Raw genomic sequence first — 12,128 nt, 5'->3', positions numbered from 1 at the left:
GAAACTGGGAGGCGGGGAGGGATGAAGTAAAGAGCTGGGAAGTTAATGGGTGAAAGAGATGCTGGGCTGGAGAGGGGGGGAATCTGATAGGGGAGGACAGAAGATCATGGAAGAAAGAAAAAGGTGGGGGTGGGAGAGCACCTGAGGAAGGTGAGGCAGACAAGGAGATAGTGAGAGAGGGAAAAGGGGATGGTGAAGGGAAGGAGGGTATTACCAGTAGTTCGAGAAATTGATTTTCATACCATCAGGTTGGAGGCTACCCAAACGGAGTACAAGGTATTGTTCCTCCAACCTGAGTGTGGCCTTATCGTGACAGTAAAGGAGGCCATGGATTGAGATATCAGAATAAAAATGGGAAGTGGAATTAAAATGGGTGGCCACTGGGAGATCCCACTCTTTCTGGTGAATGGCGCGCAGGTGCTCAGTGAAGCCATCTCCCAATCTACATCGGGTCTCACCAATACAAGGATTCGAGTACAGGAGCAGGGAGGTACTACTGCAGTTGTACAAGGCCTTAGTGAGACCACACCTGGAGTATTGTGTGCAGTTTTGGTCCCCTAATCTGAGGAAAGACATCTTTGCCATAGAGGGAGTACAAAGAAGGTTCACCAGATTGATTCCTGGGATGGCAGGACTTTCATATGAAGAAAGACTGGATGAACTGGGCTTGTACTCGTTGGAATTTAGAAGATTGAGGGGGGATCTGATTGAAATGTATAAGATCCTAAAGGGATTGGACAGGCTAGATGCAGGAAGATTGTTCCCGATGTTGGGGAAGTCCAGAATGAGGGGTCACAGTTTGAGGATAAAGGGGAAGCCTTTTAGGACCGAGATTAGGAAAAACTTCTTCACACAGAGAGTGGTGAATCTGTGGAATTCTCTGCCACAGGAAACTGTTGAGGCCAGTTCATTGGCTATGTTTAAGAGGGAGTTAGATATGGCCCTTGTGGCTACAGGGGTCGGGGGTATGGAGGGAAGGCTGGGGCGGGGTTCTGAGTTGGATGATCAGCCATGATCATAATAAATGGCGGTGCAGGCTCGAAGGGCCGAATAGCCTACTCCTGCACCTATTTTCTATGTTTCTAATATACAGAAGGCCACACCGGACATGATATATGACCCCAACAGACACTCAAGTGAAGTGTCACCTTACCTGGAAGGACTGTGTGGGGTTCTAAATGTTAGTGAGGGAGGAGGTGTAGGGGTAGGTGTAGCACTTGTTCCGCTTGCAAGGATAAGTGCCAGGAGGGAGATCAGTGGGGAGGGACAAATGGACAAGGGAGTCACATTGGGAGCGATCCCTGCATATCTTTCCCTCTTCTTCCTCCTCTGCCCTCGCCCCCCCCCCCCAATTTTTGCTTTCCACTTGCAAGCAGAACGAGTGCTACACCTACCCCTATACCACGTTCCTCACTACCATTTAGGACCCAAATAGTTCTTCCAGGTGAGGCAACACTTCACCTGTGAGTTTGTTGGGGTTGCATACTGTGTCCAGTGCTCCCGGTGTGGCCTCCTGTATATCGGTGAGATGAATGTAGATAGGGAGACCACTTCACCGAGCACCTATGCTCTGCCAGAAAAGGCGATTTCTCACAGTCACCAGCCATTTTAATTCCACTCCCCACTCACAGTCCGATTTATCCATGGCCAGCTCTACTGTTACAAAGAGGCCACACTCAGGTTGGAGGAATAACACTCTGTGTTCCGTCTGGGTAGCCTCCAACCTGATGACGTGAACAGCAATTTCTTGAACTTGCGGTAATAGGCTTCTCTTCATCGCCCCCCCACCATTTCCATCCCCTTTTCCCTCTCTCATCGTATCTCCTTGCCTGCCAATTGCCGCCTCTGGTGCTCTTCTTCCCCCGCACCCCTTTTTTCTTTCTTCCCCCGCACCCCTTTTTTCTTTCTTCCATGGTCTTCTGTCATCTATTAGAATCCCCCTTCTCCAGCCCTGTATCTTTTTCACCAACTTCCCAGCTCTTTACTTCACTCCTCCCCCTCTCAGTTTTACCTGTCACCTTGTTTCTCCCTGCCCTCCCCCACCTTTTTAACTCGTCATCTTTTTTTCTCCAGTTCTGCTGAAAGTTCTCGGCCCGAAACGTTGATTGTACTCTTTTCAATAGATGCTGCCTGGCTGTTGGGTTCCTCCAGCATTTTGTGTGTGTTGTTTTAATCACTCGTTAATAGTTTCTATCAAACATTTCCACCTGCAGGCTGATACGAGTCTTTGGGGGCAGCTAAGTTATTTCTTAAAGTGGTCAAGCCTGCAGATTACAGGTCTATTATTGTCCTGTGTACCAAGATACAGCGGGGAAAACTGCATTGCAAGCCGCCCGGTCAGATCATTTCATTACAACATAGTACTGTACAAGGGAAAAACAATAACAGAATGCAGAACAAAATGTTAGTTACAGAGAAAGTCCAGTGCAAGTAAGCAATAAGCTGCAAGGGCTTTGAGGTATAAATATATACCAGAGGCCATAAACAGTGCAAAAAGAAAGCAAAAATAGTGACGTAGCGTTCATGGGTTGATTCATGGTGTTCAGAAATCTCGTGGTGGAGAGGAAGAAGCTGTTCCTAAAAAGTTTAGTGCTTTAAAAAGTCATGGGCGCTGGCCTTCTTAGCATCAAGGACATCTTCAAAAGGCAATGCCCTTATCATTAAGGAAACTCATCACCCAATTAGTGCTGTCTTATTACTACCATCAGAGAGGAGAGTACAGGCTCCTTTTGAAGACTAGAGGGCTAGTGTTATCAGAAGAGGCTGGGTCTATATTCTCCAGAGCATTGGCTGAGGAGTGACCTCAGAGGTTTGTAATATCATGAGGGGTATTGACAACGTGGATGGTCATAGTTTTATCCTTGGGTCATCTTTATGTGCTGTGTCATATGTGCACACTCATGGTCTCTTCTGGGCAGAGTCTTTACAAGATGGGTGACACACACACATGCTCTCTTGCTCTCTTGGCTTTTCAGAGATTGCCTGCTTGGCGTCAGTGGTTGCATAATCAGGACTTGTGATCTGCTGCTCTCATGGCTTCACATGACCCTGATCAGTGCGGGGTGGCTAAGCAGGTGCAATACCTCAACACCTTGCCCAAGGATCACCTGCAAGCCAGTGGAGGGACGGAGCGCCTTACACCACCTTTGGTAGAGACGTATCTCCACCCGTCACCCCGGGAGACTAAAACCAGAGGGCACAGGTTTAAGATGAGTTGCGGGGGAGGTGGGGGTGTACAGTAGCGTGTGGTTAGCAACCCTCAGTGATCTAGGTTTAATTCCATGGCTGTCGGTAAGGAGTTTGCACATTCCCCCTGTGGTCCTCCCACATTCACAAAACGTATGGAAGTTGTGGGCATGCTACTTTGGTGCTGGAATGCATGACAACGCTTGCGGGCTGTCCCCAGCACATCCTTGGACTGTACTAGTTGTTTCACCGTATGCTTCTGTGTGCATGTGACAATAACGTTACTCTGTATTCCTGTGACTCTTTATAAGATATAAGATGTTCACTGTCTGCTGGTGAAGCAGTTAAAGTCTTCGACTTGTCGATCCACAAATGATCTATTTTTGATCTATGCATTGCATGATTAGCAATTATGCTTCATGGATTGAATTAGGTTTGTGACCTCTCTCTGTCTGTCTCTTTCCTTTCATTAGAAGTTGGTGATGGGGGAAAAAGAATTGTTAATGCACGTGACACGTTTCACTGTTTGTTTCGATGTGGTCATAGCCCTAACAACTTGCAAACTGGAAATGCAGCTGGCTTGGTGATATATTTGACTTAGAAGCTTAAGGAAATGTGTGGTCAAACTAAGAAGTTTAATGACCATTACTCTGTACTGTGCAGGGTATTAGTAGAGACATCATTTGAGTTGAGTATGATGTTCTCCCAAGGGGTCATTCTCTTTATGGAGAGTGTTTGTGCTTGACTATTTAATGTGGGGAGGCTGATGCATAGGCAGTCACCAGTCAGCCCTTGACAGATCGGGGTCAGTGTCTAGTGGCATGGAGTGTAAGACAACTGGGGACCCTTCACTGTCGCAGCCTTCCTCCACCTTCACTGCCATTGTGACGTGTCGCCATCTTCCGCCAGCTCCACCACAGAAACATTGTTTGGACCGCCCCTTGATCTTCAAAGATTCAAAGTACACTTAGTTTCAATGTATGCAGAATACAGCCCTGAGATTTCTCTTCCCACAAACAGTCACGAAACAAAGAAAAAAAACTTGGAACCTGTTCAGAGGAAAAAGATCAACCTCCCCACACACAAAAAAATTGTGCAAATGGGGGGAAAAAAACAAGTGAAATAAACCACCAATCCTCCATAGTCATCTTACCGCCATGCGTGACCCTTGTAGGCCCTAAGCACCGGACAGCTTCGTTCTCAGGGACTAACAATCCTCTTCACCACAACATGGTTATGATCCTCAGAGAGGGCAATGCAAGGATATTGCCACAAACCTGGTTCCCTGTCGGCAGAAGATGCCCGCAACCCAGCAGCATCCGGCAGATTCATCTCCACCAGTCTCCCAAGTGCTTGTCTCTATGCACGGCCCGGCCATTGTTACACTCATGTGACCAGTGAACCTGCTGCCACGTACGTGTTTGGAATGTGGGAAGAAGCTGGAGCACCCAGAGGAAACCCACGTGGTGACGAGGAGAAAGTACCAACTTCGTATAGACAGCAGCGAGAATTGAACCTAGGTCACTGGCACTGTAATAGTGTTACACTAACCACCATGCTACTGTGCTGTAGGAAAGGTGGAGAAGGATATGGGCCAAACCAGGGTAACTTGTCATAAATTGATAAAATTATTGTGATGCATCAAGGTGCAGGTTTGCCTGACATTCATACAGATCATTTCATCACATCAGTGCATCAAGGTACTGGAAGGAAATTAGAGAGAAGGATAAAATTTGGGTTTCCAACCTGGGGTTCACAGACTTAATGGCAGGAGGCCGTAGCATAAAAAAGGTTGGGAACCCTTGGGTAAGCCTGATTCAAGAGTAGGTGAAAGGGCCAGAATATCTTTGTCAGCTGAAGGGTCTATAATGTGCTATACTGTTCTGTGTTCAAGTACAAGGGAAAAGCAATAACAATGCAGATTAAACTGTTCAAGTACAAGTGCGAGCAAAATATAAAGCCATGACAAGGCAGATTGAGGGCATGAGTCTGTTAGCAATACAAGAGGACAGTTCAATAGTCGCAAATTTACTCCGGATCTTCAGTGGACAGCATTCTAACTGGTTGTATCGCTGTCTGGTATGGGGGTGGGGGGGGGGGCGGTGGAAACACTGTACAGGATCAGAAAAAAGCTGCAGAAAGTTGTAAACTCAGCCAGCTCCATCATAGGCACTAGACTCCCCACTATCAAGGACATCTTCACAAAGTGATGCCTTAGAAAATGGGGAATCCATCATTAAGGACCCCTGTCACCCAGATCATGCCACCTTCACATTGCTACCATCAGGGAGGAGATGTAGGAGCCCGAGTGCACACACTCAATGATTCAGGAACGGCTTCTCCTCTGCCATTAGACTTCTGAATGGATATTGAACCCATGAGCACCACCTCGTACTTTTTTTTTCTCTCTTTTTGTACTATTAAAGTTAACTTTTTAAAATGTATATACTTTAATTTAGTTTTTATTATGTATTGCTGCTGCAAAGCAACAAATTTCACATTTGCCAGTGATATTAAACTGATTCTGATTATTACACAAGGATATGAGATGTCCTTGAATCTTGTACTATGTGCTTTTGTATCTTCTGCCAGTTGGGAGGGGTGGGGTGGAGAAGAGATTTTTGTATCTATTCCTTGATGGGAGGGGGAGAAGAGAAAGTCTAGGCTGGGTGGAGTGTTTAACTGTGCTGGCTGCTTTATTGAGGCAGCAAGAAGTATAGATAGTCTATGGACGAGACGTTGGTTTCCATGATGTGGACACGGCTCAGCACAACTCTGCAGTTTCTAGTGGTCTTGGGCAAAACAGTTGCTGCACCAAACTGATACATCAGGATGGAATGCTTTCTGTGGTGTGCCAATAACTCTTCTCACCTGCCTATCACCTCCAACCCTTTCTTCTGTAGTCCACTCTCCTGTCCCATCAGATTCCTTCCTCTTCCTTCATCGCTGCACCCCCCCCACCCCCCCCGCCGGCTTCAACTATCACTTTCTAGCTATCCTGCTTCCCCTCCCCGCACCTTTTTTCTGGCATCTTCCCCTGTCCTTTCCAGAATTGAAGAAGGGTCTCAGCCCAAAACATTGACTGTTTACTTATTTCCATGGATGCTGCTTGACCCAAGTTCATTTAATGGGTGTTGCTTTGAGAGTCTATGGGACCTGAATTTCTATAGGGGCCAGCCTCAGTTGATTGGTTCTGGTTGGGCGGAGTGGCCTGTCTATTTGCACTTGCTCTCTCTGAGAGGAGGCGCACCCGTTGAGGGAACTCAGCAGCTCAGGTAGCATCTTTGGAAGGGAATGAACAGCCAAGCCAACTGGATGAAGAGTCTCGAGCTGAAAGTCAACTGTTTATTTCCCTCCATAGTTGCTGCCTGACCTGCTGAGTTTCTCCAGTATCACGTGTGTGCGTTGCTCAAGATTTCCAGGATCTGCATAATGTTGAGTCTCCAGAAGAATGATTATTGATATATGGTAGTGTAAATAGCTATCAGCTGTTCTCAGTCAAAGTAAACAGTTACATCACTCTGTACTACCCTGAGGTTCATTTCTTGCAGGCATTTACAGGAAGATAAAGAAATACAATAGAATTTATGAAAATCTATGCATAAACAAAGACTGACAAACAACCAGTGAACAAAAGGCATAGTGCAAATTAAAATTGAAAAAATAATGCTGAGAACATGAGTTGTTGAATACCTGAAAGTAAGATTGTAGTTTGTGGAATCAGCTCACTATTGAGGTGAGTGAAGTTACCCATGCCGGTTCATGAGCCTGATGGTTGAGGGGTATTAGCTGCTCCTGAACCTAGTGGTGTGGTTCCTGAGGCTCCTGTACCTCTTTACTGCAGTAGTGAGAAGAGAGCATGGCCTGGATGATGGTGGGGATCTTGTGAGAACGGTCCTTGCAGCTGTGCGGAATGTTGATGGACTAGGCAGTATCTACCACTTTTTTTTTAGACTTTTTCATTCTTGGGCATTGGTGTTTCCTTACCAGGTCGTCAGGCAGCCAGTCAACTCTGCATTTTTAGAAAATTGTCTGAGTTTTAGATGACATGCCAAATCTGCATAAGCTTCTAAGAAAGTAGTGGCGCTGTCGTGCCTCCTTTGTGTTGACACTTGCATGTTGATCCCAGGACAGATCCTCTGTGATAACACCAAGGAATTTAATGTTACTGATCCTCTCCACCCCGATCCCTAATAACCGGACTTTGGGCTTCCTCCTCCTGTAGGCGAAAATCAGCTCTTTGGTTTTGCTGATGTTGAGAGAGAAGCTGTGGCACCTTCTTGGAGCATGTGGAACTTTGGAATAACTGAGCCCCCCCCCCCCCCCACCATACACACACTTGTGTTCAGCTGTGAATAAAGGCTACAACTCCAATGCCATATTTAAGTTTGCTGCTGACCCCCACCACCCAGGCCATGCTCTCTTCTCGCTGCTGCCATCAAGAAGATACAGGAGCCTCAGGACTCAAACCACCAGGTTCAGGAGCAGTTAGAACCCCTCAACCTTTTGAACCAGAAGGGATAACTTCACTCAATTTTGCTCACCCCAACACTGAACTGTTTCCACAACTATGGACACACTTTCAAGGATTCTTGTTTTTTTTCTTTTATTTTCTTGTGTGTATTTGCACACTTTGACTTTTGCACATCGGTTGTTTGTCTTTGCGGTTTTTCATTGATTCTTTCGTTTCTCTGTATTTACTGTGAATGCCTGCAGGAAAATTGTGCAGAAGTCTTAGGCACATATCTATAGCTAGGGTATCTGTTTTGTGCAGTGGTGTATTTGTCAATGTAGAGCACAGAGCAAGTTTGTAAATCTAGCGGGAGCAAAGGCTGTTGGGAATGGCAAGGGAGGGGTTTGGGACAGGGGGCAGAGAAGAAGTGCCGGGGTGCGATTGCCGTGGATGCAGACACACAAAAGCCCTGAGACACCAGACAAGGTCATTAGATTCCAAACAATTGGTTTACTGATCATTACAGAATGTCCCTCTGGTGGTTCCCTCTCCCTACCCACCTTCCCATTCAGTCACAATAGAGATCCATATCAGAATCAGGTTTATTGTCATTCACGTATATCATGAAATTTGTTTTTACGGCAGCAGTATAGTGCATTACATTAAATTACAACAGTACTAGGCAAAAATCTTAGGCGTCCAAGCTATATATGTGTGTGGGTGTAAGACAGAGTCTGAGAGAGGTTGAGATATGTTCGAGATAGTCGAGGCATGTGAAGCATAGAAAAGTTGGAGTGGAGGAAATTGGGAGCAAGGTTTGATCTATCTAAGCGCTGGGCCAACTTGGAAAGGTCAGATCCAGGCCTAGAGTGGATTGAAGTGACAGGGCCTGGGAACTAGAGCAGGAACGACCCGATGTTCGGACGATTTAAAAACTGGCCAGATTGATTGGAAAGGCTGGGTGTTGGGAGCAGAGATATGAGAGTCGGAGATCAGGATTCCGTTTGCTTCTCCCTGATATTTACTCCACTCTTCACTGCACTGAGGTTATGGGCCTGCGCCAGACTGCATGTCTGAGAACTCACTTTCATGCTAAGTACCATTTGTTTAATTTTATTGTTTGCACGATTTGTACTTTTTTCTTTCTCCGTCTGCACATTGGGTGTTGGGTTTTTTTTTATGGGTTCTTTTGGTTTTCTTGTTTTGTGACAGATCTCAGGGTTGTATAATGTATACACATTGATAATGTAATTTGAACCAAGACTTTTGTGCAGGACTGTATACAGTGACATGTATTTTGTATTTGAATTTACTTTGAACTTTGAAGTATGTAAATGCTGTTTTGATGCTATTTTTGCCTTTATCCCTTTCGACTAATTTATTTCTGTTCTTGCAGAGAGCTTGGCGTTCAGTGTCTATCCGTCCCATGCTTGAGAATTGAAGAGGCGGGGGCTCTGCAAGGTGCCAAGAGACTGTATGTGCGTCATGTCCTAGGCTGAGAGGTGCCCTCCCCCCACCCTGGCAATTGGTTGATCGGAACAGAAGGGAGGATTTCGGCCGTTGCGGGAGCACAGGATGGCCACGGACCCGGGAGAGCCGACCGGCCCCGGGGACTCCAGCAAGCCGAGGGGTATGGCCTCCAGTGAGGGCTCGGCTGACAGCGAGACCAACCCCGCGGCTGCCGCGCCTGGCAGAACTGCGAAGGCCGGCGACCCCCTACCCCTGGCTGAGAACCACCGCTTTGTGCGGCGGAGCATGGATCCGGTGGAGCGGGAGGGGCCTGCCCGACCGCCCGTCTGCGCCAGCACGCCGGAAGGCAAAAGCGACGCTGCTGCTACAGCCAAGACAGCGGCGGATGTTGCCAAAGACTCATCCAGGGACAGGACCGAGAAGGAGAATGAGGAGGAGGCCGAGATGAAGGCGGTCGCCACCTCTCCGGGGGGCCGCTTCCTGAAGTTTGACATCGAGCTCGGGCGAGGGGCCTTCAAGACCGTGTACAAAGGGCTAGATACCGAGACTTGGGTGGAAGTTGCTTGGTGTGAGCTGCAGGTCAGTGCCTCCTCTTGTATTTGCATGTCACAACATCCTACAGCCGCTCTGGCCTAACTCATCTGTGGTGACCACCATGCTGGTCCTTTGTGGCCCACACAAAAAATGGTGGAGCAACTCAGCAGGTCAGGCAGTGACTACAGAGGAAAATAAATAGTCAGCGTTTTGAGCTGAGAACGATTTGGTCCATATGCCTGTAAATCTTTCCTATCCAAACACTTATCTAAATGTCTTTCAACTATTGATGTACCTGCCACTGGCAACTTGTTCCTTATGCCCACCACCCTCTGCCTATAGAAATTGTCCCTCTAGTCTCTATAAAACCTTCCCATTAAGGATTTGATTCCCTCTCCCCAGGGGGAAATGCTGAGTGCATCCCCATACCTATGGCCCTTCACCCTACATCTGCTCTAACCACTGTGCTACCATGCCAGATACGTTCAGTTCAAGGTCAGACACCAAGTCTAATGCGATGGGACAGTGTTCTCCCCCACGGCCAGTCCTGAAGAACAGCACATGGAATATAAGGGGAAATTGGGTCAACAGTGTTCAAACATGGTGGTTAAACTTCTGGGATTAAAGAGAGGTACGGGTTTATCTTCCAGAGACTCAAGTACAAATCCCAATAAAACACCTAGAAAATTGAAATTTAAGTAAAGCAATTTATTATCAAAATGTGTACGGTCAGTGGCCACATTATTAGGTATAGGAGTGCAACCCAGTGAGGTCTTCTGCTGCTGTAGCCCATGTACTTCAAGGTTTGACATGTGCATTCAGAGATGCTCTCCTGCACACCACTGTTGTAACGTGTGGTTATTTGAGTTACTGTCGCCTTCCTGTCAGCTTGAATCAGTCTGGCCATTCTCCTCTGACCTCTCATTAACAAGCCATTTTCGCCAACAGAACTGCCACGCACTCTGGTTTTTTGTTCTCTTACACCATTCTCTGTAAACTCTAGAGACCGTTGTGTGTGAAAATCCTAGGAGATGAGTAGTTTCTGAGATGCTCAAAGCACCTGTCTGGCACCAATAATTATTCCATTGTCAAAGTCACTTAGATCATATTTCTTCCCCATTCTGATGTTTGGTTTGAACAATGAGTGAACCTCTTGACCAATTCTGTGGGTGAAAACACCTTGCTAATGAGAGAAGTCAGAGGAGAATGGCCAGACTAACTCAAACTAGCAGGAAGGCAACAATAGCTCTGATAACCATACATTACAACAGTGGCGTACAGAAGAGCTTATCTGAACACAGCACATCAAACCTTAAAGTGGAAGATCATGAGCACATGCTCAGTGGCCATTTTATTTGGTACAGGAGGTACCTTATAATGTGGCCACTGAGTATACGTATGTTATGAAAACTCACTGAGTTCCACTCCTGGGACACTCTGTACCTAATAAAGTGGCCACTAAATGTATGCCCATGACAATAAACTGGGACTTAATCCATTTCTTGTTCTTAAATATTTCAATGGAAGGCATTGAAAGTTTTCTCTCTAGCCTAGTGAATGTGCTTCTAAATTCCCTGCAATCCAGCAGTGTGTAACTTGATTAAACAGTGATTTATCACACTGCAGAGCTGCAGAATGATAATCTGTAGCCTAAACGGCAAGTTATCACAATGGGACGTTTACCCTCAGCTCTTCTCTCTGCCAATCCACGCACATCCACACCCAGAGTTATTTTCTTATCGAAAGACAAACACCTTCAACTAAATGGACAGGCCTTGTAGGCAGGCAGGAACAAAGAGGGGCTGTTCAGCTTGTCTGAAGCTGCTCAGTTCAAATATGAAATAAAGGGAAATCCATTTGGATTTTTAAACAGTATTTAGACATTGCTATGCCAACACGCCTGTCTGGCAGTCAGTTCACATTAATACTAAATCATTGTCTGTTCTGTTACAGTCTAGCTAATACACAAGAGTCCTTGACCTGTCTGTATGCCTGTTCTCACTTGGCTTCCTCTAAGTGCAAGTGTGATTTTATTTTCTCTCAGCAGGATGTTTGAAATCTAGCCTCCATTTATAGGGTCAGTTTCTGCTACACAACTCTTGTCTCCATCCGTTCTGAATGCACTGAGGCATCATCTGGCTTCATTCCCTCGACTCCTGATACATGGTGGAGTCAGAGTCTTGATGAAGGCTCTTGGCCCGATACGTTGCATGTTTATTCCTGTTCATAGGTGCTGCCTGACCTGCTGAGTTCCTCCAGCATTTTTGTGTGCATTGCTCTGGGCGTGCAGCATCTGCAGAATCTCTTGTGTTTACATTTTGGAATTGGTTTATCATTGTCACATGTACTGGGATACAGTGAAAAGCTTGTCTTGTGCACCATTCGTACAGATCAAATCATTACAGTGCATTACAGAGTAAAACAATGAAGTGAACAGCTGTAGAGAGAATGCAGTGTGGATAAACAAAATGGTGCTAGATTATAA

At 46.3% G+C, this 12,128-nt stretch overlaps 1 protein-coding gene across 2 annotated transcripts in view; it reads left to right on the top strand.

Moving 5' to 3' along the window:
* The window catches only part of LOC134339027 (serine/threonine-protein kinase WNK3-like), a 150,860-nt gene that overhangs the window by 21,936 nt on the left and 116,796 nt on the right, over window positions 1-12,128 (top strand). For both annotated transcript variants that reach the window (XM_063035282.1, XM_063035283.1), the window contains exon 2: window positions 9,036-9,688. In XM_063035282.1, the coding sequence (XP_062891352.1) occupies window positions 9,215-9,688 (474 nt within the window). In that variant the 5' untranslated portion in view covers window positions 9,036-9,214. The remainder of the gene's footprint in view (window positions 1-9,035; window positions 9,689-12,128) is intronic.

The sequence above is a fragment of the Mobula hypostoma genome, chromosome 28 (genome assembly GCF_963921235.1).
Source record: "Mobula hypostoma chromosome 28, sMobHyp1.1, whole genome shotgun sequence".
NCBI lineage: Eukaryota > Metazoa > Chordata > Chondrichthyes > Myliobatiformes > Myliobatidae > Mobula > Mobula hypostoma.
Note: the sequence above shows the minus strand (reverse complement) of the source record. Positions and strands in the feature narration are given on the sequence as shown.